We start from the raw sequence: 27,492 nt of genomic DNA, 5'->3' as shown, positions 1-27,492 counted from the left end.
ACTTAGCCTATACCTCTCTAGCCTTAGTCGTCTTATCTATAAAATGAGGCTATAAATAAAATCCACCACATAAGAGTGTTCTGAAAAGTAAACAAAGCAATATATATTTGGCACACAGGAAATGTTAGTTCATTATTATTCCCTTTCCTGAGCCTCAGTTTCCTCATCTGTGAAATGGGCACCCACTCACTCATTCGTTCATTGATTATTCAACAAACACAGTGCTGATGTGCAAGGCATTGTAATTAAGACCCAGGGTGGTTAGAGAAGTGAACAAGCCATGGTCCCTGTCGTGAGGCACTGTCTGCTTCGGGACTGTATATGAATAGAAAAACCCAGGGATAAAAAAGCCAAGGTAAGTGTGAGGTCTACAGAAGCTGGGATAGGGGCCCACAGGGTTTCAGTGAGCTCTTGAGGAAGAGTATAAAAAGTCACCAACTCAGTGTAACCACCAACATGACATCAATCTGAAATGGATTTGATCTCTCTGGGCTTTGGTTTTTGTAGCCTGGGTCTGTGGAATGTGCCAGTTTTGCTGCAGCTCAGCTTTCTACCCCTGCTCACCAGCATATGAGAGGCTGGTCCAGGTGTCACAGTCCCCCTGAGCATCCAGTTCAAACAGACATACCCTTCCAAGACTCAGCCTTGCTTTCCTCCCCTTCCCACTGGATCCTACCTTCTCAGGGGACTGAACAGTGATTCCCTTATACTCACAACGTGGAACAACAGGGTGCCTCCAAGGAATGCTGGGCTCCTGGTTCTCCAAAGACAAGCCTGCCTCTTCTAGGGGTGGGACCCAGCGAGGGGATGCTTGGGCGCTGGGAATAGGGACAGGCCAGGCCACGTGTCTGGGTTCCTGAATCTAAGGGGATCCCATATTTGACTCTGATGTTCACAGCTGGTTCCAGGGAACTGACTCCTGCCAATCAAACTAATGAAGGATTGAAACATCTGAATTAGAATTTTACATTTAAGCTAGGTGCAACTTACTGGGTTGGGTGGGACTGTCTTGTCTCCAGTCACCAACGTATTTGCACCTGTTACCCAGAGCAGTCTTTTACTTTCAAGTGAAAGAAATTTATATGTCAAGGGTATTTAAACATCAGGGGAGGGTCTGCTGTCAGTGGCCTGCCAGAGGGAGAAGGATGTCTGAGTCCCAGTGGCCCATCCTAGCAGGCCTCAGGGAAGAAGCAAGATTTATGAGGTGAGAGCCCGCCTGGGCTGCTTCTTCTAACCGGAAAGGCCTCCCTGCAGTATTTTCTGTCTCGTCAACGCTGCATTTCATTTTAAATTGCAGCTGAAAGCAGATATTTTCCCTCTTGCCTATTACACCTCTTAATTTGTCTCTCCCTCTGCTGTTATTTGTCTCTATAAAGTGTTTTGCATGAAAGACCCACACAGCTCAGTGTTGCTTTGCCCTGGGTTAGCTTTAACAGGAAGGAAAAGCACAGAGAGGCTTAAGTCCAAGGAGGAAGGTGTGAGAGAGGGCCTTGGAGTCGAGAGGCACACAGGTCTGGGAATATACGGCTGGCAGTGGGTACGTGTGCATGTTTTTGGACCTGTTGTGCGTCAGTGGGTATGTGTGTACACAAGTCAATATTCGTACTGATATGTTTAGATGTCTATGAATGCTCCAGTGTAATCACCTGATGTCCGTACCTAAATTAAGTGTATGTGTGCAAGTACTCACTCACACTCAACCCCGAGTGCATATGTATCTATGCATAGAAGCACACATGTGCACAGAAACACGCGGGCATCTAGGTATGCACGTCACATGATGCATGTGTTCTGCACACAGGACCAGGGTTCTCTCTTCTCTGCCCTCACCTCGCATCTCTCCCTCCCCCACCCGGGGACCCTAGTCCAGTTTGGGGCTGTGGGAAAAGGAAGGCAGAGCTGGTTGGTGGGGTTCCAGTGGAAACACTGCCTTAGCCTGGTCCAACAGTGGCTACTGCTCCCCGGCTTGGCTCCAGCCACCTTTTCCTTAGCCTGGCACAGCAGCACCACCACGGCTTCTGCAGAAGCTCTGGGGACCCCTGGGCAGGCCCCCAGCTCCCAGACAATCCTGGACTGGCACAGAGGGGTGACAGCGGCTCATGAACAATGGCCAGAGCCCTTCAGACTAGCCGGGTCTCCTGCCCCCACCCGTAGGCCAACGACCCTAGCCGAGCGGTTGGGGGGGGGCCGGCAAGGGGGCCTCGCGGTTGCTCCCGGACCAGCGAACGCTGGCCACTAACCAATGGACGACTGCAGCCCAACGGGGATCCCTCCGAGGCAGCCAATGACCTCGCTGCGCTCTCCACCCCGCCCTCGCCAACTCCGCGCAGCTGGACCATTGGTGCTGGTGGGATGGGGGGAGTGTGCGCGGCGCTGGCCACTTGAGGGAGGGGGCGTGGCTTGGAGTCCTCTTGCCTCTCCCCACCCGCGCTTAGGCCCCGCGCTCGCTACCCACGGACGCGAGGCCATTGGCCTGGCTGCGGCGCCGCGGCGGAGGTGGACCGCGGGGCGCGCGCAGTGGGCGTGGCCCGAGGGCGTGGCCCGGAGGGAGGCGGGGCCGCGGGCGCTGTCTCAGTGAAAGCGGAGCTGCGGCGGCGGCGGCGGAGGCGTCCGGGCGGGTGTGCGCGCGTGTGGAGCGCAGGCTCGGCGGCGGCGGCGGAGGCTCAGCCTGCGGCGGCGGCAGCGGCCCGTCTGGAGCGGCCGCTGAGAGGACGCCAGCTGCAACGGGAGAGGTGCAGCCAGGGCTGCGCGCTCCGCGGAGCCGGCGGGGGCCGGGAACAGGTGATCCCCGCGGGTTGCCGAGCCCTACCGAGTTGGCGGGGCGGAAGTCCGCACTCCCGGGCGCAGCTGCAGCCGCCCTGCCGCGGCTGGTCGCGGACGGCGCCCGGCTCCGGACCGCGGCTGGGGCATCCCTCAGCTCCCGCGAGCCCAGGAAGCCCCCTGCCCAGCGGGCTCAGAAGTGCCTGCTCCCGCTGCCCCGCGTCCGCTCCGTGGCGGAGCAAAGTTGTGGACGTGTCCCGATAGCCGAGCCGGGGGCTGTCGCGACCCGGCAGGGTCGGCGCGCTCTCGCAGCGGCGCTGACACGCCAGCTCCGCCACCGCCTCGCCCCCTGAGTCGGCCTCTTCTGGAAACTGCTTCTGCGGCTGAAACTTTGGGGCGAGGGGCTGCGAGCGGCTCTGCGCGGGGACGAGGCCTGCCGGCGCCCCTCCGCGCGGACTGCCTGGGCGCCGCGGACGGCATGTGACGGCCCCGGCGGCGGCCGTAGCGCGGGAAGGCGCGGGCCCTGCGGGCTCCGGCCGCTGCGAGGAGGGGCTGCGCGGCGGCCGGAGAGAAGGCTGTGGCGCGCGGCCGACCCTTGCGGGCCCGGGCCCCGAGCCGTGCCGCCCGGCGCGCCCGGGCCCCGCCGAGATTCGTTGCGCCTCCGCCTCGGCGCTGGGGCACTCGCCCCAAACTCCCTGAACTTCAGGGGCAGCCCCCGAAGCGGCGAAACTCTCAGGGACCCCCCTGACCCCGGGCGGCGCCCCTCGACGACCTCCCCGCAACGAACCCCGGCTGGCCAGTGCCTGCATTCGGAGGGCCTCGGGGGCCCGGCCGGAGCTGACCGGCCCCAGCCCGGGGCCAGGCCACGATGCTCATGAGGAAAGTGCCCGTCTTCGTCCCGGCCTCCCCGTGGGGGCTGCGGCTGCCGCAGAAGTTCCTCTTCCTTCTCTTCCTCTCGGGCCTCATCACCCTGTGCTTCGGGGCCCTCTTCCTGCTGCCCAACTCTTCTCGCCTCAAGCGCCTCTTCCTGGCCCCCCGAACCCAGCAGCCTGGCCTGGAGGTAGTGGCCGATATCGCCGGCCACCCCCTGGCCCGTGAGCGGGAGTCGCCTCCCAACCCGGTCCCCGCCGTGCCAGCCCCCGGTGAGGACGATGCCAGCAGCCAAGCCAGTACCCGCCGCCGGAAAGTGTGGCTGCGGCGCACCCACCCCACCGGGACTCGGGAAATGGCCACGGCGGCCAGGAGCAGCGGCAGCACGGCCCTCCGACCCCAGGAGGGGGGCATCCCGTTTAGCTTTGACTTCAACGCGTTCCGGAGCCGCCTCCGCCACCCGGTCCTGGGGACCAGGGCAGATGAGAGTAAGGAGCCGCAGAGCCTAGTTCGAGCCCAGCGGGAGAAAATCAAGGAGGTAAGGACTCTCCTCCCCCGGAAAACGGGAAGACCCTCCGTGCTTACGTCTGTTCCTCCGGGCCCCAGTCACTTCTGGTCCCTAGACTACTGTTCTAGGCCCTCACGGGACACTGCACCCTCTTCTCTTCTCCCAAACTTTCCACCTTCTCCTCGGTGGGCACTTTCCCACTGCTGGGTTTAGTTAATCATCCCCACCTCTGACGGATGGGAGCCGAACCACTGGATCGACTCTCCCCCACCCTGAATCTGGTCTTTTCAGTCAAGTCCCCAACCCAGATGCGCTACACTCTGTCCCTTTGTGGAGTTGCTAGTTAGCTTCATTAATGGACACCCACTCTGCCTACCATGGGGCTAAGGGCCACATTCTTTCTCACTGTATGTCCTTAAGCCCTGACTTCCCCCAAACCCCTGTAGGATCTGCTACCTGGAAATCCAGGATATGGGGATGGGGGGGGGTGGTATTTAGGATCCTGCAAGTATTTTGTAATCTAGCCAGCAACCTACAAACCAGAGGGTGTTGTGCATTCTTGCTAACTATTTCTGTTGAGCTTTGAAACACTTATACATAAGGAAATGTGATGTAGGAAGGAGTGATCAAGAGGGCGGTGGTGATGTTACAGAAGCTCCGAGGTTATTGGCTTAATGAAGCAGGTCTTGGACTCGTTCCCCATAGGGACTGTACCAGGGACGGGTTTAGAAGGATCATTTTGAGTGTCAATCTTGGTCTTAGTTTAAGAAATGAAAAGCAAAAGCAGCCTCACCATGGCTTGAAGACTGTTGCCAAGCCATGTCTGGTAACTAAATATTCTGCTCTACCACTATTAGAGCTGCCTCCTTGAGGTTTTTGCCCAGCAATGCAGAGGGGGCTGCAGTGACACCCCCAGGCCACGAGGGGGCTATGGGCAAGCTGTGGGCCAGGGTCTCCTCCCTAGAAATGAGAGGATGCATCCCCCACTCCCCGTGGACCCAGAAGGAAAAGGCTGTTTCCGTCTGGACTTCTTGGTTTGCTGCAAAGGAGTCAGCCGGTCTGACTTCCAAGGGGAGCTGGCAGCAAGGGTCGGGACCTGACCTGCCAGGATATACTCAGAGCCAATGGAGAGCTTAGCTGTCCCTCTCTCCTTGTCTGGACTATCCCCCATCCCAGTGTTCACCTCTGCCTTACTTCTTACCTCTGTTGGTACTCAGCCCTTCTGCGATAAGCCCTGTTGGGAGACTCTATCTTAACTAGCAATCACAGGTCATTTTGTGACATCAAGATTGGAAGCCACAAAGATAAGTCCCTGTTTTGTGCAGGTGTGCACTCTCGGTTTCCAAATTCTTATTGAAATCTCAAAGATTAATTGAAGGCTGGAACTTGCAGTAGCTAAGAAAGGGACATAATTGCTCCCTTTTTGGTTAAGAACTGTGTTTTTGATTACTTACCTGAACCACCCACAGCTCCCTTGCTCAAAGCTGACTCTGAGCACATTAGCCCTTTCTGCCTTTTTATACCTCCCCAGAGGGCAGTCACCCCCAGTGAAATTACGTATAAACTGCATGCACGCAGTTTCCCATGGGGTGTCCAGAGCTGCCATCATCTTTTCAAAAGGATCCCCCAAACAATTAAGAATTAACTACTGTCCTCTTCAGAAGAGGGGTTTTCTGCGCTTGCATCTAGATCTGTGACCTATTTCTGAAAGCCTGGGGTTGAGAACCATGGTAGGAAGAGTGGGCTTGCTAGTGGGGACTTGGTTCTGCCCCTCCATACACAGAGAGCCTCCCTTGCTGGCCGAGGCTGCAGGCTGCAGCAGCTAGGGGATGGTGGGAGGTGTGGAGATGCTGCTGTATAGGGGGTGGTAAGATAACATGGTGGGTGAAGGTCTGCGCTGGCTGCCAGATGTCTGGGTAATTCAGCTTGGCATCTCTGAGCACCCCTGGTAGTAGCTGGAGGCCTGCTTGCGTTTACCTGCAATTGGTGTTCAATGAGCCCTCTCTTAGTATCTTGGAGACCTTCAACTCCTCAGAATGGAGGAGGCTGAACTATATACACTATTATATTTCGAAGCCTATTGTCTCTTCAGGCGCCTTGAGTTTGGACCCCCCGCCTTTCCAAGCAACCTGAAAAATGCGAGGCAGAGTTTTTGGTTTAGCTGTTAACACAGAGTTGCCTTCCCTGGCGTCCTGCCTGATAAGGAATGCATAGGACTATGGCTGGAGGATGTCTTTATTTCCTTCTCATTTAAATTTCTATCTGTGCCATGCCCAGGGGTAGATCATTTTAGAAAGGTGCCTATTTTCATAAAAGGGACTGTTGCTTCCCTCTCTGGCTTGTTTATTTCCAGACATGGATTGATTAGACCCCAGGAGCAGAGGGGGAGCTAGCATCAGATAAAAAGGGCTCTGTTCTTATAAGATGAGGTTTTTAAAGTGAAAGTAAACGTCAAGAGAGACCCAGAGAGGGTGATAAATGAGGGTGAATGAAGACTGGACACCCGGGCTCTAGATCAATGAAATATATTTATAAACATTCTGGTTTGAGAGATGAACATGGGCATGAGGTCTGTGCTGATAAGATGGGTTGAAGCTGCATGTTCTGGGTGAACATGCCTCAGGAAACAATCTGTCAGTAGGACCAACTCTTTCTTCTCACTTTGCAGCCTTGGAACCTTGGAGGAGGCAGTGTGATGGAAAGGGGAAGGCCAGAGACTGTGGGTTCAAGTCCCAGCTCAGGGGGCACCTGGGTGGCTCAGTGGGTTAAACCACTGCCTTCAGCTCAGGTCACGATCTCAGGGTCCTGGGATCAAGTCCCGCATCGGGCTCTCTGCTCAGCGGGGAGCCTGCTTCCCTCTCTCTCTCTGCCTGCCTCTCTCTCCATCTACTTGTGATCTCTCTCTGTCAAATAAATAAATAAAATCTTTAAAAAAAGAAAAGAAAAGAAAAGAAAAAAAGTCCCAGCTCAGTTATCATCAACTGTCTGACTTTGGGCAAGCCACCTGCTCTCATCCCTGGACCTTATTTTTCCTTCTGTAAAATGGAGTGAAGGAGGGGAGAATAGGGTGGTCACGTACACTCTTGCTCCCAGACCTGCCCCAAGCAGCTGCCAGTCTGGTCAGGGACTCCTTAGCAACTGGGCTTTCCCCAGCTCTGTATTCAACAGTATTAGTTCCATGGAGTCAGAGACAATGGTGTGTTGTTATTGACAATGGTGGTGGTATTCACTGTTGTATCCCTGGCACTTAGTCAAGAGTAGATATTCATACAGTTGATTAAGTTAATTACTCCCATCATCCATATGGAACTTTAGAGATGGGATTGAACCATGACAGATCCTCATATTGGGATCATGAAGAGTAAAGGAGTTGGCGAGAATATAAAACAGCTTGCTAGCAGCCTTCCCTTTCAGATCTGATGATAATATAGGAAATTATTGTCATGATTATTAATTATAGGGGACCTTCGCCATTGGTGGATTTCTTACAGATGCAAGTTCAGCAGACTCGTCTCACTCATGACAAGAGCTGGGACTGTATAGCTTGTCAGGGTTACATCCCAGTGAAAGGATTTAGACTCTCCTGGGTCCTCCTAATGATGGTTGATAGCTGACCAGGAGAACCTCGGTTGTCCCTTCCAGTGAAGGGGGTTTTGTTATGGGGAATTGAGTAGCCTGGGACGTTGAGAATATAGTACTGGAATGAGGCTGCCCCTGGCAGAACATGGGTTGAATTTCTATCCCCATCCCTGTGCACCACTGTATGTGGCAGTCCTGCTAAGAATCCAGCCTGGGTTCAAGTCCCAGCCACACCATCAACTCTGACTTCAAAGAAAAATTCCAGTCACTGGGCCTGTTTTCCTGGTAAAACAAAGGGACTGGCATTTAGGGAACTCTGCTCTTTTCCTAACTCCCACCTATTTACTGGTTTGTTTATGGATCTGCCCAACCACCTAGAAAAGGGTCAGATACCTAGTGGGAGCTCAGTTACTTGAATGAGTGTCTATAGTGAAGATCTGTAAGCTAACAGCTGAGGTTGCTGGTGACAGAGGCTGGGTCTTCTTCCTGAAGGTACCTGGAGTTCTAAGTGTCAGAGGAAGGGCTGTGGCAAGGTTGGGGACTCAGTTGTGGTATTATTCCAAGTGCAAGTCTACCAGGAAGGGAATGGGGAGGTGGCAGCCATGAGTAAAATCTTTTCATGCCTGGATAGCAGGCATCTGGAGGATGCCCGAGTCGCCCTGTGGTGCCCGAGACTTGGCAGGGAGTGCCCCAGCTCTTGCTTTCTATGCCCTGCTGCCTTAAGCCTGCAGGATATTGCTGGTTATGATACGTGACTATGTCTGAGTAAGTCATCTTGGCAAATGATCTTTGCTTGCCATTAATGGACTGGTTCGTTAGTCATGTGTGGTTTCTCTGTATATCTGATTTATCACCACTAGTGCCATGGACAGGTAGGAAAATTAAAAGGCTTTGTGTTCTTTGTAGCATGTGAATCTGAGCCTGTGAGATGTTCAGGATAATTAATATTAGGAACACCTTAGATTTAAATAGCTTTCCTTTGAAGAGCTCAGTTTAAGTTGCCGATTCATCGAAGATCTTTTTCTCCCCTTCTCCTTCAGTTTCACTCTTGTCCTGCTCTATGATACGTTTAATGTAGGTAGGAAGACTGGCCTGTAATAACTGGACGGGTCCCTTGGGAGACCCTTCCATCCTGAGCCCAGCCGCACCTCAGCCTTCCTCCTTGGAACTGAGTACTGGGTGTGAAGCTTAGAAATTGTGCCCGCCCCCCTGCCCTGCCCCAGTGTACAACTTTAACCTGCAGATTGGTTGGATCTCTTCTTTCATTTTGAGGTGTATTAACATTTGGGGGAATCAGGTGCAGACATTCCACAAGCAATTGCCTTTTGGGCCTCACATCCTTAACTCTGTTGTTAGTGTTACATCTAGAAACAGTGACTTTTAAAAGTCAGTTTATTTCACACTGTAGTTAGCAGAGGGGTAAGAATATAGATTCCCCTGTGGTTTTCAGAGTGACTGATTTACATCCGAGCTCAAGAAATGCTTTTTCTCTAGCTTTCCCTGAAGACTGATCCATTACTCTACCAAAAATAAATATTGTGATATATATCAGGCATATTTTGCTCAAAGGGACTTACATCTTTTCTCTTATTGAAAAAAATAAATCAGGCTCACAAATTGGAAAGTCCCATTCAGGGAAGCAGTTTGATTATCTTAGTGGGCACCTGGTCTTGTGGGTACTGCCTCTGGTCTTCCTGTACCCTAAATTGAATCTGTGTTAAGGTAGGGGGTAGGAGCTTTAAGAAATTCTCTCCCTGCCTGCCTTGCTTTCATTGGCCCGGTCAGGAAAGCCTTAGCAAGGAAGTGGTGGACAAGATTCAGGAGAGTAGTTGTCTCTCCTGAATTCACAGGTATTTACTACATTACTTTAAAAGAGAGTCCACGGGCACCTTGGTGGCTCAGTTGGTTGGGCACTGACTGATTTCGGCTCAGGTCATGATCTCAGGGTGGTGAGATGGAGCCCCTTGTCGGGCTCTGCCCTGGGTATGGAGACTGCCTGGGATTCTCTCGCTCTCCTTCTTCCTCTCCCCTACCTTCTCTAAAAAACAAATAAGAAATAAAATAAAAGAGGGACCCTGCATGAAACAGGGATGAGTGTTGTGAATCAAAGATGATGATGATGATGATGATGATTATTCTAGTCCGTATACCGCAGGCTCAGAAAGACCAGGCTCATTTAAACAGCAAGGTCTGGTTCTTGACTTCTGACTACCCCATGGCCAAGGTCTTACCCACAACTGTTTGCATGATTTGGGGAAAAGAAACAGCAGATTTTTTTTAGCTCTGGATTCTTATAGCAGATAATGACAGGACACCAGACTGGGGACTCCTCAAAAGAATTCTGAGGAAGCAAGAGCCCAAGTCCCTCTTTTCCCCCACCTCATTTCTAGAGGCTAGTTATTAGCTTAAGCAGCATGATTTTGGTTCTTTTATTTTTTTTATTTTTATTATTATTTTTTTAAAGTAGGTGCCACACACAACGTGGGGCTTGAACTCAGCACCCCGGAGATTGACGGTCACATGCTTCTCTGATGGAGCCAGCCGGGCGCCCCAGTTTTGGTTCTTTAAAATGCAGAGTGGATGTGGCTGAGATCGCTGTAAGTCACAGTCACAGATCCCTGTAAGTTACACCGTTCTGCCATCTCCACCCCCAAAGAGAGCAGACGCTGTGGAGCCCCCAGCCTATAGCTATGGGCTCAGTGTGTGGTGGCCCAGGTGTAGGTGTTTTCTTCCCTGAAAAGGCTGTTTTCTAAGATTTGGGCTGAGAGCTCCCCAAACTTGGCTGGCAGGCAGGCAGTCGGAAGAGCTCTTACTCACAAGGAGGTCTGAGTTATGTCTCTTAACTCTGCATTTTCATTAATTAAAGGCTAAGACCAGGGCAGTTGTCCATCTGTTTTAGGGCAGCACTGTTAGTGATAACTTTTACAGAAGAAACTTCGACATACCGATTCATGTTCTCCTCCTTCGATGAGCAATAATTGTGCTTTTATCTGGCATGCTCTGGGTATCAGCTGCTCCACAGGTGAATGTTACAGGCAAGTCGTTTTCACGAAATAGCAGCCATTTCCAGCGGCTGAATAACAGGAGGTTTCTCTTTCCTCCTTCCGCCTCCACCACCATGCAGCGGTCACCAAAAAATCCACCATGCGGGTACCTCGGTGTTCTGTGGGGCCCGCTGAGTGGTCTAGATAAGTCTGTCAGCCTCTCAATGCCTGTCCCTTGTGTGTGTTTGTTTTTTTACAACAATCCCACAAGACAGACACTATTTATTTAAGTATAGTTTCCATACAGCAAAATACACAGATCTTAAGTATACAGTTGGCGGAATTGTAACAAATGCGGAAAACCATTGCAAAGGTTTATGGAAATAAATATGGATCATTTCCATCACCTCAGAAAGATCCCTCTGCTCCTTCCCAGGCAGTCCCCCACCTTCCACCTCCCATCTCCTATTTCAGTTTGTCGCTGGAGATGTGTTTTGCCTGTTCTGAAACTTTGGAGTACTACAACATATGCCCTTTTGCACAAGGCTTTTTTCACCAAGGATGTTTTTGAAATTCATCCATGTGTGAATGCCTCCTTCATTCCTTTCTGTTATCAAGATACATTCTGTTGCATGAATACACTGCAGTTTGTTTCTCTGTCACCTGTTGTGGACTTTTTGGTGGTTTCCAGTGTTTGACTGTTATGAACAAAGCTGCTATGAATATTTTATGTACAAGTCTTTGTATAGATACGTTTCCATTTCTCTAAATATGTAGTAGAATTGCTGTTCATAGAGTAGACATTTGTTTAACTTTATAAGAAAACTAGAAGCACTTTCCCCAAGTAGTTAAGGCCATTTTATACCTCTGTCAGCAGCGTGTGAGAATTCTGCATCTTTGTCAACACTTGTTATTGTCCACCTTTTTGTTTAACCGTTCTGTATGATATATAGTAATATTTTGTTGTTTTAATTTTTGATTCCCTGTTTACTGTTGGTATTGAACATCTTTTCATGAGTTTTATTTAATGTTTTTATATCTTCCTTTAAGTGTCCAAATCTTATGCCCTTTTTTAATTAAAAAGTTGGGCTCTTTATCATCTTACTGAATATAGAAATTCTTTACATATTCTGGATATAAGTCCATTGTCAGATATACATTTTATAAATATTTGCTTCCAGTCTATGGTTTGTCCTTGCATTTTCTTAGGGGTAGCATTCAAAGAGCAGAACTTTTAAATTTTGATGAAGTCATTGTATCAATATTTTCTTTTATGGTTGGTACTTTCTGTGTCTACTTAGAAAAAAAATGTTTGCCTTCCACATGGTTATGAAAATAGTCTCCTATTAATTCTAGAAGCTTGATCATTTTAGTTTTTACATTGAAGTCTACCATGTACTTCAAATGAATTTTGTATGTGGGGTGAGGTAGGAGTCCAGAGTCATTATTTTACATTTAGATGTTCAGTTGTTTAGTACTTCTTCTTGAAAAGTCTTTTCTTTTCCCCTTGAATTGCTTTGATGCCATGTTAGATTTATCATATATATATGTGTGTGTGTGTGTGTGTGTGTGTGTGTGTATGTGTATATATATATATATGATTCTGTTTCTGGACTCATCTACGGAATTATCTTTATACCAATGCATACTATCTTGATGCTGTAGCTTTATAATAACTCTTAAAACCAGGTCTTCTATCTTTAAGTTGCTTTTTCAAAATTGCTTTGGCTATTATCGGTCCTTTGCATTTCTGCATACATTTAGAACAAGACTGTCAGTTTCTGTGAAAAATCCTGTTGGGAGTTTGATGCAGTTTGCTTTGAGCCAGTAAGTCAAATTGGGGAGAATTGATACCTTAACAGTATTGGGTCTTTGATCCATGAATGTGGTGTCTCTTTCCATTTATTTAGATTTTCTTTAACTTCTCTGAACAGTGTTTTGTAGTTTTCAATGTAGAGGACTTGAACATCTTTTATTAACTGTGTTTCTAAGTATTTTCTCATTTTTATACTGTTATAAATGGTAATCTTTAAATTTTTATTTTTAGGGGCACCTGGGTGGCTCAGTTGTTAAGCATCTGCCTTTGACTCAGGTCATGATCCCAGGGTCCTGGGATTGAGCCCCACATCAGGCTCTTTGCTCAGTAGGGAGCCTGCTTCTCCCTCTCCTCTGCCTGCCACTACCCCTGCTTGTGCTCACTCACTCTCTCTCTGTCAAATAACTAAAAATATTTAAAAATAAATAAATTTTTATTTTAAAATTTTTGTTGCCAGTACATAGAAATGTAAGAAATTTTTGTATATTGACTTTATATCATGTGACCTTATTGAATTCATTCAATTTTTTTTTTGTAGATTCTTTAGGATTTATTAGGTATACAATCATGTTGTCCATCAGCCAAGACAGTTTTACTTCTTGCTTTCCAATGTTTATGCCTTTTATTCCTTTGTCTTCCTTGATTGAATTGGTTAGGACTTCCGGTTCAAGGTTAAATAGAAGTGGTGAGAACTGACCTCTTTGTTCTTGATCTCAAGGGAGGATCATAAGTCTTTTATGTTAAGTCTGATGTTAGGTGTGGGTTTTGGTAGATGCCTTTTATTCGATTGACGTTCCCTCCCATTTCTAGTTTGCTGAGAGTTTTTATCAGAAGTAAGATCAAATTTTGTCAAATGCTTTTTCTGTATCTCTGGAGATGGTCATATTGTTTTTCTCTCTAATTCTATTAATATGATGAATGATATTGATTTGAAAAGAATGTTAAAATTGCATTTGATTTTCTAATATTTTGTTAAGAATTTTTGCACCTGTGTTTGTGAGGCATATGGGTCTGTAGTTTTCTTACAAGAGCTTTGTCTGTTTTTTGGCGCAGTATTATGTTACTTCATAAAATGAACTGAAAAATGTCCTCTTTTATTTTCTTAACAAGTCTGTGGGACACTATTATTATTATTAAATTTTTTAAAGATTTTATTTATTTATTTGACGGACAGAGATCACAAATAGGCAGAGAGGCAGGCAGAGAGAGAGAGGGGAAAGCAAGCTCCCCGTGGAGCAGAGCCCCTTCTTAAATATTTTATAGACCTTATCACCAGGGCACCTGGGTGGTTCAGTGGGGTAAAGCCTCTGCCTTTGTCTCAAGGCATGATCCCAGGGTCTTGGGATCAAGCCCCACATGGGCTCTCTGCTCAGTGGGGAGCCTGTTTCCTATTCTTTCTCTCTGTCTGCCTCTCGGCCTACTTGTGATCTCTGTCAAATAAATAAATAAAATCTTAAAAAAAAATTTACCTCTAAAGCCATCTAGGTCTAGAGGATTTGTGTGTGTGTGTGTGTGAGAGAGAGAGAGAGAGAGAGAGAGAGACAGAGGGAGGGAGAGGTTTTAAATTATCAATTCAGTTACTTTAACAGATACAGGGCTATTCAGAGTTTCTCTCTCTTGTGTTGGTTTTGTCAATTTTGCTTTCAAGAAACTTGTCTATTTAATCCAAGTTGTAGAATTCTTTTAAAAAGATTTTATTTATTTATTTGACAGAAAGAGATATAGTGGGAGAAGGAACACAAGCAGGAGGAGTGGGGAAGGAGAACAGGCTTCCCGCTGAGCAGGGAGCCCAATCTGGGGCTTGATCCTAGGACCCTGGGATCAGGGTCCTGATCCTAGGACCTAAGCAGAAGGCAGATGCTTAACAACTGAGCCACCCAGACTCCGAAGTTGTAGAATTTACTAGCATAAAATTGTTCCTAAGATTCTCATTTTCCTTTTAACATTTGTAGGACCTGTAGTGGTGCTCCTTCTTTCATTCCTGATATTGGTAATTGTTTTCTGTTTCATTCTTAAAAATAGTTTAGCTAGTAGTTTACCAATTTTACTGATCTTTTTCTGGAACTGACTTTTGATCTTTTTAAAAAATATCCCTTAAAGGGGCACCTGGGTGGCTCAGGTCATGATCCTGGGATCTGGCCCTGCATTGGGCTCCCTGCTCAGTGGGGAGTCTGTTCTCCCTCTCCTCTGACTGCTGCTCCCCCTGCTTGTGCTCGCTCTCTCGCTCTCTCAAATGAATAAATAAAATATTTTTAAAAAATTATCCAGTAAAATTTTTTTAGTATTTACATTTGTCTTTATTTCCTTCCTTCTTATTTTGGGCTTAAGTCACTATCTTCTTATAATTTCTTTATCTAGTCTGACAATCTGCTTATGTCTACTACCCCTCTTTCAATCTTCATTCTGTTGTTGTCATATAGTGTGCTTCTACATATATTATAAACCTCATAATACATTAGTAGCCTTTTTTGCTTCAGTCAGTTTTCTTAAATAAATTAATAAATTAGAGTCTTTTTATTCACACACATACTTACCATTTATAGTGTTCTTCATTCCTTCTAGCATGTCTGAGTTTCTGTCTGGTACCATTTCCCCTTCAGCCTGAGAAACCATTCTTAATATTTCTTGTAGTGTAGGTTTGCTGATCAATTCTTGCAGCTTTTGTCTATTTTGCCTTCATTTTAAAAGGATATTTTTGCTGGATATAGAATTTTAGGTTGACTTTTATTTTTCTTAAATGAAAGACCCATTGTCTTGTAGCTTTTATTTTTTCTGATGAGAGGTTAGAGTATATTCCCCTGCATATATCTTTCTGCTCCCTTTGCATGTTACTAAGATGCTATCTTTCATACTCAGCAATTTAACTATGATATGCCTAGATGTGGATGTCATTGTTATTTGTCTTGGGGTTTTTTGAGTTTCTTGGGGCTGTGAGTTGATATATTTTCATCAGGTTTGGAAAAATTTTGGCTCATAATTTCTTCAGTATTTGTTTCTGCCCCAGTCTATCTCCTTTTCCTTTAGAGCTCCAGTTACATATGAGTTAGATTGCTTGATGTTTTTTTAAAGTCACTGAGTTTCTTCATTTTCTTTTCAGCCTTTCTCTCTGTGCTTTGATGTAGATAGTTTATATGAACATGTCTTCAAGTTCACTGGAATTTTCTGTAGTGTCCATTTGGTTGTTAAGCCTACACAGTGAATTTTTTATTTCAGGTATTTTACTTCTAGAATTTCCATCTGGATATTTTCCATTGTTTTTGTTTCTCTGATATTTCCCATCTGTTCATTTATTGTTTCCATATTTTTTAAGTTCTATTATTTATATTTATAATACTTTATAATACTTTTTCAAATATTTATAATACTTTTTCAAAAAGTCTTTTTGGCTATTTCTAAAATTATTCCCATCATTGGGTCTGTATTTATTGACTGTTTTATCTTCTGGTCCACATTTTTTTGTTTTTACATCTTCATGTGTCTACTAATTCTGTGCTAAACATTGGGAATCCTACTTTTTTAAGATTCTAGCTTCATCTGCTTTTATGCAGTCTTTCTCCCCTCTTTCTGTAGCTATCAGGATACCTGTTCTGCCTGCTTTATTTTCTACTTTTCCTATTTTGTGGTTTTCTAACCTGTACTTGGTTAGGAAACCATTCAATCTAACTTCTATAAGTTAGCGTTATCTGTAACGTACAAATGAACACTTTGAGTAGGTTTCTAAAGACTCCTGAATCAAGTCCATGAACTTTAATCTACATATTTTAGTGTAGTTTAGATATTTAAAGATTCTTATTACTTTTGGTGATTGGTATTGGGTACATTAAATATAATTTTGTATTGAATTTATATCCTAAGTAAAGATAACTGTTCTCAAAGGGCTCCTAATTTTTCATTGATGTTGTCTTAAATGATTTGTGCATTTTTATTCCTCTGGTTTTTTTAGATGTTAGAAGAAATATTTGCTAATATCTTGATGTTCCAGCAGCCTCCATTAGTGTCACTTTCTTCCCAGGATTTGACCTGTCAAATATTTGCTCTAGGCTCCTTACCTTAAGTCTAATGACTACTTTTTAAACCTTGATTTGTAAATGCCCACATTAAAAAAAAAAAAAAAAAGAACTGTTCACATAGGCCACATTACTGAACTACTGACCTGAAGAAAGCTAAAAACACATGGATGGAGGATTTCCAAGGTTCATTCTGTGAGATCTGATCTCTTATTTCCCCTTATTCAGTAAAGTTCAATGCAGAGGAAAGATAATATTTTATAGCATAGTCTATCCTTAACTTTATTTGTCTCCTTTGGAATGTGTGGGGTATTGAATAAAAGCTATCAATCAGATAGTTCTTTAAGATCCCTCTCCCCGATTTTTCACTCCTGGAGTAAGCTTTTCAGAGGTTAAACCTAAACTTTGCCAAGTCAGTGCTGATCTCTTGGGAAGACATTTCAGCACCATTATTGTTTTTTTCTGTACTTGTGTTCTTGACCTAAATCAGCAAATCTGTCTCCTTCCCAGCTCTCCCAGAAGCCATTCTCCATGTCTATGACATACCTTACAGAGCTCTGGAGTGGTCTTGGTTTTTAACTATAAGAGTCAATGGGGAAAGAAGACTTTAGTTTCCTGCTTTCAGAGCTGGACGTTTTAGAGAGCAGCCTATAAAATATAACCAATGTTGTTACTTTGGAGTATAAGGAAACCCTTTATAGAGAAACCTTTGTCTTTAGACAGAAAAATAGCAGCTCAGTCTAGAGACTTCTCTAGCAGTGTCAGATACAGGTCTTGGGTGTATAATTATGTAAGAGGCAGAGACTTCACACTGATATACTTGCAGAGGTAATAGCCTCCGTATAATCATGCTAGGAGGTCTGTCTGGTTATTGATCCTTGAGTAGCTAAGAATGGTACCAGAGTAGTGTCAGTCCAAATGGGGCCGAGGGAGACAAACAATATTAGACATTTCCTTTGATTAGGCACTGAATTAGATTAAAGCATATTAAGATTCTCTGTGCTCTCAGTAAAGTGCTCTTGAACTCTGCACCAGAGGGAGCAGCGTTCCAGGTTTTCCAGCCCTGGTATCTGAAGTCCTCTTCCATGTTATAAAAACGGTTTCTGACTCTCTGGCCTCTGTACCACCCACTGGCATTTAAATCCCCAGGGAGAATCCATGGGGGCAGGGGGGGGTCTGCTTTGGAAGGGAGTGGGGTTGGGCTGGGATGATGCCCACTTCCTCCTAGAAAATTGAGATCAAAAACTCCTTTTGTGTGTGGTATTTTTAGTAGAGCCCTAGCATCCCATTAAGAGTTTAGCTGATCCCAAGCACAGCCTGTGGCATACAGGGCATGGAGTATAATCCCTATTTTATAGCTGAGAGAATGGAGACACTGAAAAGGCAGCCACCACCTCGAGGCCCTGCTAGTTCAAATGCTCATATATGATATAAACCTGCTTTCCTGCCACTTCGGTTGACATCCATTCTATTACATCATCTAAAGTCTCGTGGGTGATAATTTAGAAGAAGCACTTTCACTTGAGGATGGAATTAAGTAGAAATTATCAGTCTTGGTAGGTATCAAAAGAACGGGTCTGGTGAATCTTTAGAACAGGGATTCTAACCTTTATTATGGTCTGGAACCCCATCAGGGATTTTAGTAAGTACTTACACCCGAGTTCCTCCTCCGGAGAGCTTGATTTAATTGGTCCTGGGTGCAGCCTGAGCATTGGGCTTTTTAAAAACTTCCAGGTGGTTCTAATGTGCAACCATGATTTCAAAAACATCTCCTGCAGTTTTGTCTTCACGTCAGCTGTGTTTCCTTTCTGGCTTTATTTCCCTTTTACCCACTTAGGGAAGAGGTTGGAAATTTTCTCTATTTATTCAGACTTGGGCCAGGATCAAGAAGGAAAAAATGAGCTGGGGAAATGACTCAAAACTGTTTTCCAGAGTGAAGAGCATATAGCGTTAGCATGATCAAGAGAAGCCATGGATTTATTAAAACTTTGAGGAAAAGGCATTGAAAACGACTATCTCTTGAGCTCCAGTTAGACACTGAAGGCTATATGAGCTAAAGAAAAGGCAACGATGAATCTGTGGCTTTAAGGAATTTTATAGTGTAATATATGTGTCTGAATCACTTCCCACCATATACGATGCACAGGAGGGAGACATTGGTTAGGTGCATCGCACTTGCCCATCCCACCTAAATCCTTTCGTGGGAAGCAGGTAGGACATAAATATCTGGTATGAAAATATTTGCTTGTCCAGAAGTAGATTTCCCAAAAGACCATCGCCCTCCTGCCCATGGCCTCTCTGCCACTTTCTGGTTAACAGAGCGGCCTTTTCACTTTGCTGTTTGGGCCTTACCACGGAGTAACAGATGCTCAGGAAAAAGAAGATATTGAAGAAGTGAAAAGCTGAACCTAGCTCCCAGCATTCAGACTCCTAGCAGCCAGGTCTGTGATTTCGGACCCTCTCTGCCCTGCCAGGTGCTGGATGAGATTTAACCTGAGAATCACTGTCTTGGGAGATCAGATCGACTCTCCCCAGGCCTCCTCTGGCAGAAGCTGCCCAAAGAGAGACCAGCTACCAGGCAGTGGGAGTGTCCTCCCCATGACTTCCTGACGGTCCTCTCGAGAGCTCTGTTTCCATGCAAGAAACCTTGGAATTCTCCACCTGTGCCAGATTGCCCTGTTTCTTCAATCTGTCCCACTTATTTCTAGCACATTCTTTGGCTGAAGTGGCATATAAATCAAGTCCTGTTTGTCCCAGTCTTATTTCATTCCAGCTTCCAGGGTGGACATTTAGCATGGGAGCATTAACGGAGACGCAGACTTCAGAGAAGACATTTCCTTCTGTCGTTAGATCTTACATTAAACCGTGCTTACTCAGAGGCCTGGCTGCAGGAAGCGGTGACGGGGATGGAACTTGGCAGATGGCTGTGGCTGCGGCTTTGTGGAGGCCTGTGTGGGGACATGATTGTTTGTATATTGGTTTTCATTTATGTATTGGTCTTATTTTCATCTTCCTGAGGTACCCAGATGCTATGGTGATAGATTGGTTGGAAACGACTCATTTGTCAGGGTTCCGTGGGGGACGTAGGCTTCCTTCTCGTGTGCAGTGGAGTCTAAAATGTTTAATTAGATGCCGAGGCATTTCTGCATGGGTCCATCTCTGCCAGTTCTCCTGGGTGAATGCCATTCCTAGGTTGGAGAGGGACTGGGCATTTCTGGGTCTGACCTCCCCTCCCCTCTTGATGCAATTCTCAGTCCTTTTTATTAGCTGCTGGGTTTTCCCCCCCGCTATCTTTTTTGTTCTAGAAGCTGCCTTCATGTGACTGCCGGAATTTGCAGAGCTGATTCGTGTTGGAAATCTAGTTGTCAAACAGGTCCAACCCGGACTTTATGAAATAATGTAGTCGAACTGATACGCAGTGAAAGGAATATTAACTACCTGCTGCTGATCTGTTTTGTTCAGTGTGACTTTTTTAGAGAACTTCCTTATTCTTCCTCGCTGGGCAGTGCCTGGGATGCTGGGGAGGCCGAGATGTGGTTCTGCTCTCAGGGGTGGAGCATCTAGCCAGGGAGCAGTGGATATGTACACAATTGTAGCACCATGGAGGTGCCCAGATAAAGGACACCTTTATCAGTCTGTGGCTGGTACCCTTTCCAAACAGCTGGAACCCTCCACATGGAGCTGGCCATAGAACAGGGAGGGTCCCTAATGAACCTGTCCTCCAAAGACCATCCATGTCCATTGATGGGGAGTCCCATCCATTTGACCTTGGCTTGGGGAAAAGGACAGCATTTCAGGCAGATATGGAGAATACCAGAGGTCGGGGGCTTAAGGGATCGCAGGCCGCTCCACATGCTGGACCTGGGGAGGGGTTGGAGTTGTGGATGTAGGAGGTGAAATTAGGAATGCCCAGGGTTTCGACCTGGGGTAGATGGAGACATCAGGGAGGGGAACAGTGAGAATTCCCGGGAGGGAGAGAGGTTGAATTCTAGGCATGAAAAAAATGATACAGTTGTGAAATTGAGGCAGACACAGCCAGTGGGTGGTTGGAAATATGGGTTTGGGACTGGGGCTGATGGCACAGGAGAAGCTCATCTAGAAGTTACAGTGTGGCGTGGCAGGGGTCGAAGGCTGGAGTGCAAAGCCATTCAAGGAAAACTTCGGCAGCACCAGTGTTTAAAGAAGAAACTGAGATTTGGGGAGAAGGCAGAGTCAGGTGGCAGAGGGGCCAAGAGAGCCACATCCAGCCTGCTTCTTCCAGCTGGTTCTGCCACACCTGGCTGCCCACGAAGCCCCGGGAGCAGCTTCCAGGCTCAGGCAGGCTTGCCGCGTTGTGTCCTCTCCTGCGGGGTCTGCCCTTTGTTTCCCCTCCTCACCCCTGCCCAGCCGCACAGGACTGTCTTTCCTGGCCGTAGACCCCTCCGCTGGCCTTCCCTGCCAGCATCAAGGATGAGAGTCTGCTTCTCCCCTTCATTTTCTCATGGGTCATCAGGACTCTGCTTCGGACCCCTGCTGAGAAGAGCTGGGTACTCTGAGTGCACTCTTACGCTGAGCGAGCCCAGCCCTGCAGCTTACTCCTTGTCCCAGAAGAGCACAGACAGCTCGTCCACCTCCTTTCTCGAAATAGGGTGTGTGTGTCTCCGGCCTGGCCTTGGGCTGAAGATTTGCCTGCCAGCTCATCAGTGGGAGGAGACCACGGGTGCAGGGAGGAGGCGTAGTTGAATCTTCTTTGCTGTCCAAGAAAGGAAGACACTGCTGAGTAGCGGAGATACATTTTGTCTTTTCTCAGCGACCCCAGGCAGGCCATAGACAAAGAGATACATTCTTTTCAGCCTGTGGCTGGAACCCTCCACACGGAGCTGGCCATAGAACCGGGCGAGTCCCTAATGAACCTGCCCTCCACAGACCGTCTGTGTGGCTTTCTCACACTGGACACCCTTCCAGATTTTCTCATGGCATGTGAGCCGCAGAAGCGGCCCTGCTTTCTGGTCCCAGTTCTGGCCCCAGTTCTGGCCCAGGACTGAAAACAGTCTCCTCGGCTGCACTGTGTCTAGAAGAAATCCGGAAAGCTCCAGTGCCAAAGCAGTTCCTGCCTTGAGGCCACGAGGTAGCCTCAGCTTTTTCTGTCTTGCCTGAGTTGCTCTAAGTTTTCCTGTAGTGGTTGGAGCATCTTGGAGTTGGAATATTTAGGTCTGTTCACCCCCCGCCCCCCCGCCCACCCAGGGTAACAGGTGGGACGTGACCAGCGCTAATTCATTCGGTTTATCATGGCAGCTCTGAAAAGCATGTGGTGTCTTTCTCCCCTGTGTCACTGTCACTGTATTTTCACCAATAGCCTGTGTTGGGTTGCTCTGCCTCCTCAGGGAAGTGACAAGCTAATACAAGTTCCTGTTCTTTTCGTCCCTGCTCGTCCTTACTGGGTTTATTGATGTTGGAGCAGCCCCACCAGCTAAGTTGAAAAGTGTCCAACTTCCTGACTCTGTACCTCTGTGCAGTGTGACCCGCCTGTTGGGCCTGGACCTTCTGCCCCAAGCTAGCAACCCCTCTCTGGTCCTGGAGCCAGCACCCCCACTGGTCCTGGAGCCGGCACCCCCCCAACCAGTCCTGGAGCAGCATTCCTTCCTCTGGCGCCAGAGCCAGCAGCACCCTCTTCTAGTCCCAGAGCCAGCACCCCGCCCTGGTCCCAGAGCCAGCACTCCCCACCCTCCAGTCCTGGACCCAGCACCCCCCATCCAGTCCTGGAGCAGCACCCCCTCCTCTGGTCCCAAGAGCCAGCAGATCCTCTCCAGTCCTGGAGCTAGCGCCCCTATCACGGTCCTGGAGCTGGCACCTTCCCCCACTGCAGTCCCAGAGCAGCACCCCTCCTCTGGTCCCGGAGCCAGCACCCCCACCTCCAGTCTTGGGGCCAGCACCTCCCTCTCTAGTCCCGAAGCCAAAACCCCCATCTGGTCCCAGAGCCAGCTCCCCCATCTGGTCCTGGAGCCAGCATCCCCACCTCTGGTCCTGAAGCCAGTACCCCCTCTCTGGTCCCGGAGCCAGCAGTCCCCTCTCCTGGAGCTAGGACCCCCCCTCTAGTCCCAGAGCCAAAACCCCCATCCGGTCCCAGAGCCAGGAGCCCCCTCCAGTCCCGGAACTCTGGAGGCAACAAAGTCTTACATTGGCAAGGCCATGGAGGCTACTGGGCGGCACCAAGGAATTGCACAGACTGTTATGAGGTGACTTTTTAAAAAGTGGGTAAAACATACATAATGTAAAACTTATAACATTAAGCATGTACAATACAGTGTACAATACAGTAGCATTAAGGACATTCACAATACTGTGTGATTATCACCACTGGCTAGTTCCAGAAGATTTCATCGCTCCGAGTGGAAACGCTCTACTCTTTGAGCAGCCATTCTGTAGTCCCTTCCCGACCAAAGCGCCTGGAAACCACTAGCATGCTTTCTGTCTCTACGGACTTTCCTAGTCTGGATGTTTCATGGCATCGGAGTCCTATACCGTGTGGTCTCATGATGTCCAGGTTCATCCATACGGTAGAATGCATCAATTTCATTTCTTCTATTCATTTAGGAATAACGTTCCCTTGTGTGAGTATGCCACACTCTGCATATCTGTTCACCTGTCGACAGACTTCAGGATATTTTTTCCGTTTTGGCTATTGTGAGTAGTGTTGCTGTGAACATCTGTGTACATGTTTCTGGGTGGACCTTTTTTTCGGTTCTGTTGGGTACCTGCCTAGGAGTAGAATTACTGGGTCACATGGCAGTTGTATGTTGAACTTAATGAGGAACTTGCATAAACTCCCGCAGTGGTTGTACTGTCTTACGTTCTTAGCAGCAGCGTGAGGGGAGGTAGTGACTTTTGGAACCCAGCTTGTCAGCCCCTCTGGCATAAACCAAAAATGTTGTGTGGGGTGAGCCTCAGTGCAGGTTAATGGGGGCCAGTGGCATCAGGAGGGAGTAGGGACGGGACGCAGGGCCTGGGGAACATGGCCAGAGTTCATAAGCATACCTGGGTAGCCTGGGTTGCCAATCTTCAGGCGTGGCCGAGCCTCTCTAGTTTGGTGGCAATGTGTGACAGGAAGTGTAAGGGGCAGTGACGTGGGCAGGGAAGGACCATGTGGTCTGAGGTGGTGCTGGGAGGGCTGGGGAGAGCTGATCTGGGTGGTGTTTGTGGGCTGAGGCTGGGATGGGGGCAGAAGATGACCTCATGGGGGGTAGGGGCTGGGTACTGGCGGGTGAGGCAGGGTGTGAAGCCTGGTTAGAGATCTAGGCCCAGGCCACAGATGAGGCTGATGGGGGAAGGAGTGTGTGATGGGGGAATGGGGTGCTTCACTGGATTCCAGTGTGAAGGGGCCATGTTTTACCCTCAAGCAATGCCCCTTTCCTGAAGCAGAGGCAGCTGATTGCCCTCTACCTTGGGGTTAGGGTCTGAATCAAGCATGTGAGGTGAAATCACACATGTTCCAATGTATCCTTGAAAATCTCTTATTATCGGGACCCTGGCCTGTGGAAACTCAAAAGCCAAAATTTAACTTTTCTGTTTGTTCTTCACTGGTGGCTTCTCTTTCCTTGGGGCAATGGAGGCCAAGGCCTAGTTTGCTTGAGAGAAGAGTAATAGGGAAAATAAAGGTTTGGAGAGGAGGTGGCAGATGGGTAGAATCAAGTGTCTGGGAGTTAAATGTGTATATGATGCGATGCCTGGGCCTTCTGGCTGCTGTACTGATGGGCTCAGGCCAGAAGTAGGTGTGGTGGGGTGGGGGAGGACCAGAACAGCCAGCAGCAGGTCCAGCTCAGCACAGGCAGGGCTGGGGCGGCCCCTTCACCAGACCCAAGCTCCGGGAGCCCAGACTGCTACCAGGTATGCCTGGGCCCAGTCAGTGCCACCATACAGTGTTACGATTTATCAGTGTTACAGTTTCATAGTGATGCCTCCACATTCACTCCCTCCTTGGGGCATCTGGTAATCGGGAAGCTTCTTCCCAGTATACAGATTGAGGCTTAGAGAGAGAATGGCTTCCAGAGTTGCCTGACGAGGAAAAGACAGAACTAGGACATACACCTGGGACTTCGGGCGTTCAATTCAGAGTTTTTCTTGTGTTCCACTTCTTGAGGGGAACTCTCTGATATTGGTGCTAATCTTTTCCAACATGCTCTTTGTTAGAACAGAAGATAATCTTGGGGTCACGAGGTGCTGAGAACCTAGGAAGCAATCAGGGTCATGTCTGTTTCTTAACCACATAGCTTTCTTTCTCCCCAGGCTCTGGTCAGACGGGAGATAGATCTGTTTTCTCTGTCTCTGCCAAGGCCATCTTGGCCCCCGGCTGTGCCCCCATCTGTCTGAGCCCCTTTCTGGGCAACAGCCTCCCGAAGAAACAGCCCTCAGCTCAAGTCAGCTGAGATTTTTGGGTCGAGCCTCAATTCTGATGAGGCAGAGTTCGCCTCTCCTGCTGTAGCCCCAGCTTTCAGCAAATGGTAAACTCTACTTGAGGGCAACATTCAATTATGAAAATCTATTTCTCTTGCCACATTCAAAAAGTCTCCTAATGTGCCTTTGTGCACATACAAATTTAGTGACACATCACTAAATGTGTATGAGGTTGCCATGGAAATGTCTCTTTTCTAACATGGCATTCCAAGAGCAAAGAGAAGGGAAGTTTTCTTTGTAAAGAGAAGCAGAGCAGAACTTGGCTAATTGTCATCACATGAATCCCCAAACTGTCATTCTTCCCTGACTACCTGTCTCCTACTTCCTGTCAACAACCTAATGCTGGAAGCCAAATCAGCACGCCACGTTTCCTCAGGAATTCCACGAGCATTGTGTTTAACCTCTATGCCGGGCACATCCCAGGAAGGATGCCAGGACTACTGATTCGAGTTTTCACCTACCTTAGAAAGTGCACCTTCCTGGACCATCTCACACACGCCACTCAGGAACACTCAAGTCTCGCTCTCCAGCCTCTTCGTAGACTGTGCAGGCTGTGTGGGTCTTCAGAAGAAGCTCGACATTTTCCACCGCGAGACCCCGAGCTTCAGTTTTTGTCTTTGTGACAAATGCGTGATGTGACAGCATCCAGGGTGTGCTAATACTAAGGCGCCTTATGAATGTCAGAAATCCCAAATATTTTCCCAGTAGTGGTGTGAATCCACAGAGTGAGGGAAAAATGGAGAAGAACCTCAGAGACCTAAGTCTGACTGAACGCCTTCCTGTCTCTGGCTCATCTTGCCCTGTTTTCATCTCTGTCCTGTCGACTTTCTTCATTGATCTGCTCTATGAACAAAGAAGTCATTGTATTTCTGGACTTTATTGGCAGTTTCCGAGGTTATCCTTGATCTGTATGGGCTGACCCTTTGACTAGGTCATGGGGTTCACTGGCTTTCCCAGTTTTGGAGCTGGGTCACTGCTCTTGTTGGTTCTGAGGTCGAAGCTGGTGGGTCTTTTTGCTACTGTTGTTCCACCAGCGGCAAGCTCTGAGGTGGGGACCTTAACATCTTGCCCTGCACACCTGGCCTAGGAACCCATCACTTCTATTCTCAGTTGCTCTGGATTTCTCCGCAGTCCCATTCAGCCCGTGAGGCTTTGCTCTCATTTCACAGGATGGTTTCAGGGCTTGCAGGCCAGTTCACCCATGGCATGTTTCTGTTCTGGCATCCAACACATACATGTGGCTCTTGGGCTGGAGGGTCCCAGAATGCTGGACTCCAAGGGGACTTCTCAGTTCCTTGAGTTCTGAGAGCCTACTTGTTGCTCTGTTCCAGCTGCCCTGTGTCTAATGGAAGCATCTGGTTCCCGCCCAGTATCATAAGGTGAACTCCAGAGGTTGAACACATTCCAGCCTTGTTGCTTTTCATGTTGAAAATCCTAGGATGCTCCATCTCGCCTGGGGCCATACTAGCTTCCCAGAGACCTTTTGCCACTAGCCAAGCTGAGTTGCCCAAGTGGTGGGACAAAACCAGCTTCTGACTCCAAGAACTAGAGGGTATGTGTGCTGCCAGCCCCCTAAGTACTCAAATCTGCATTCCTGATGGGATCCTACAGGGTCTCCCCTTCCCTTGGGTGTGAAGCAGGTCTTTCCTGCCATGAGACAGATTGTTCTTCTTGCTTTTATAAATGAGGTTCTCAGCATTGTTCCTTAGCCAACACTTATTTTTCCTGCTGTCCAGGGACAGACGAAGAGTCAAGTGGCTCACTGCTGACCGTGACCTTGCCGATCACATGTAAGCCAGACCATGAGCTGAGGGGCTCCAACCAGAAACTCTGTAAGGGTTTGGAGTCTTTTGTTATGAAGTCAGTGCCCAGTGCTCACCGTGCTTGGCCTCTGAGAAACCTGTCTTGCTCCTCAGCCAGCTGCTTCTCCAGGCTATTTCTGTGGTTGTTTCTGAGCTGATTTGGGGGCCTGTACTGGGAGCTTGTGACCTCCCCCTCGAGTGACTAGGTCAGACATTGCCTGCTTTAACTCTCAGATCTCCCTTCTAGCAAGGGACAGGGATTTTAACCATAGAAAACACCATTTTGGGGCCATATAGGACTTATCTCTGATGTAGAATGTTCTGAATTCTCTTTCTGCCATTTTAGGCTAGGATGGATCTGCCACACTTGAGTGGTTAAATGTCTGCTAGGAGAGCTCACTGCCCCTTTTTGCTCTTGGCTTGTGCAAGTAAATATCAATTTAGTTCTTATAGAAGAAAAATAAAGGAGACTCGGTTGTCTTCTTAATCCACAAACCCTGTAATTCTCACCTGGAAAATCTGGCTCTCCTATTTCAAATCAGTTCTAATGGCACAGGCTAAAGGGAGGCTTTATTGCTCTTATCTGAGCTTATTTCTAAACTTATTTTTCAACTTGTTCATTCAGCAAATAAGAACCCCCTCAGAAGAGAACCGGAGGGGATTGGCTTAGGAGAAAGGGCGGAAGGCAATGATGCCTGCAGGAAAAGTTGGGGAGGGAAGCTTGGTTCTGGAGAGT

The 27,492-nt window shown here is 47.7% G+C and overlaps 1 protein-coding gene across 1 annotated transcript in view; it reads left to right on the top strand.

The window, feature by feature from the left end:
- The first annotated feature begins 2,610 nt into the window (after positions 1-2,610).
- Positions 2,611-27,492, top strand: part of MAN1C1 (mannosidase alpha class 1C member 1) — a 138,884-nt gene continuing 114,002 nt past the window's right edge. The window contains exon 1 of the mRNA XM_032361571.1: positions 2,611-4,168. Within this exon, the coding sequence (XP_032217462.1) occupies positions 3,629-4,168 (540 nt within the window). The 5' untranslated portion in view covers positions 2,611-3,628. The remainder of the gene's footprint in view (positions 4,169-27,492) is intronic.

Source organism: Mustela erminea, chromosome 10 (assembly GCF_009829155.1).
Source record: "Mustela erminea isolate mMusErm1 chromosome 10, mMusErm1.Pri, whole genome shotgun sequence".
In the NCBI taxonomy this organism is placed as follows: domain Eukaryota; kingdom Metazoa; phylum Chordata; class Mammalia; order Carnivora; family Mustelidae; genus Mustela; species Mustela erminea.
This window is presented reverse-complemented; position numbering and strand designations above follow the sequence as displayed.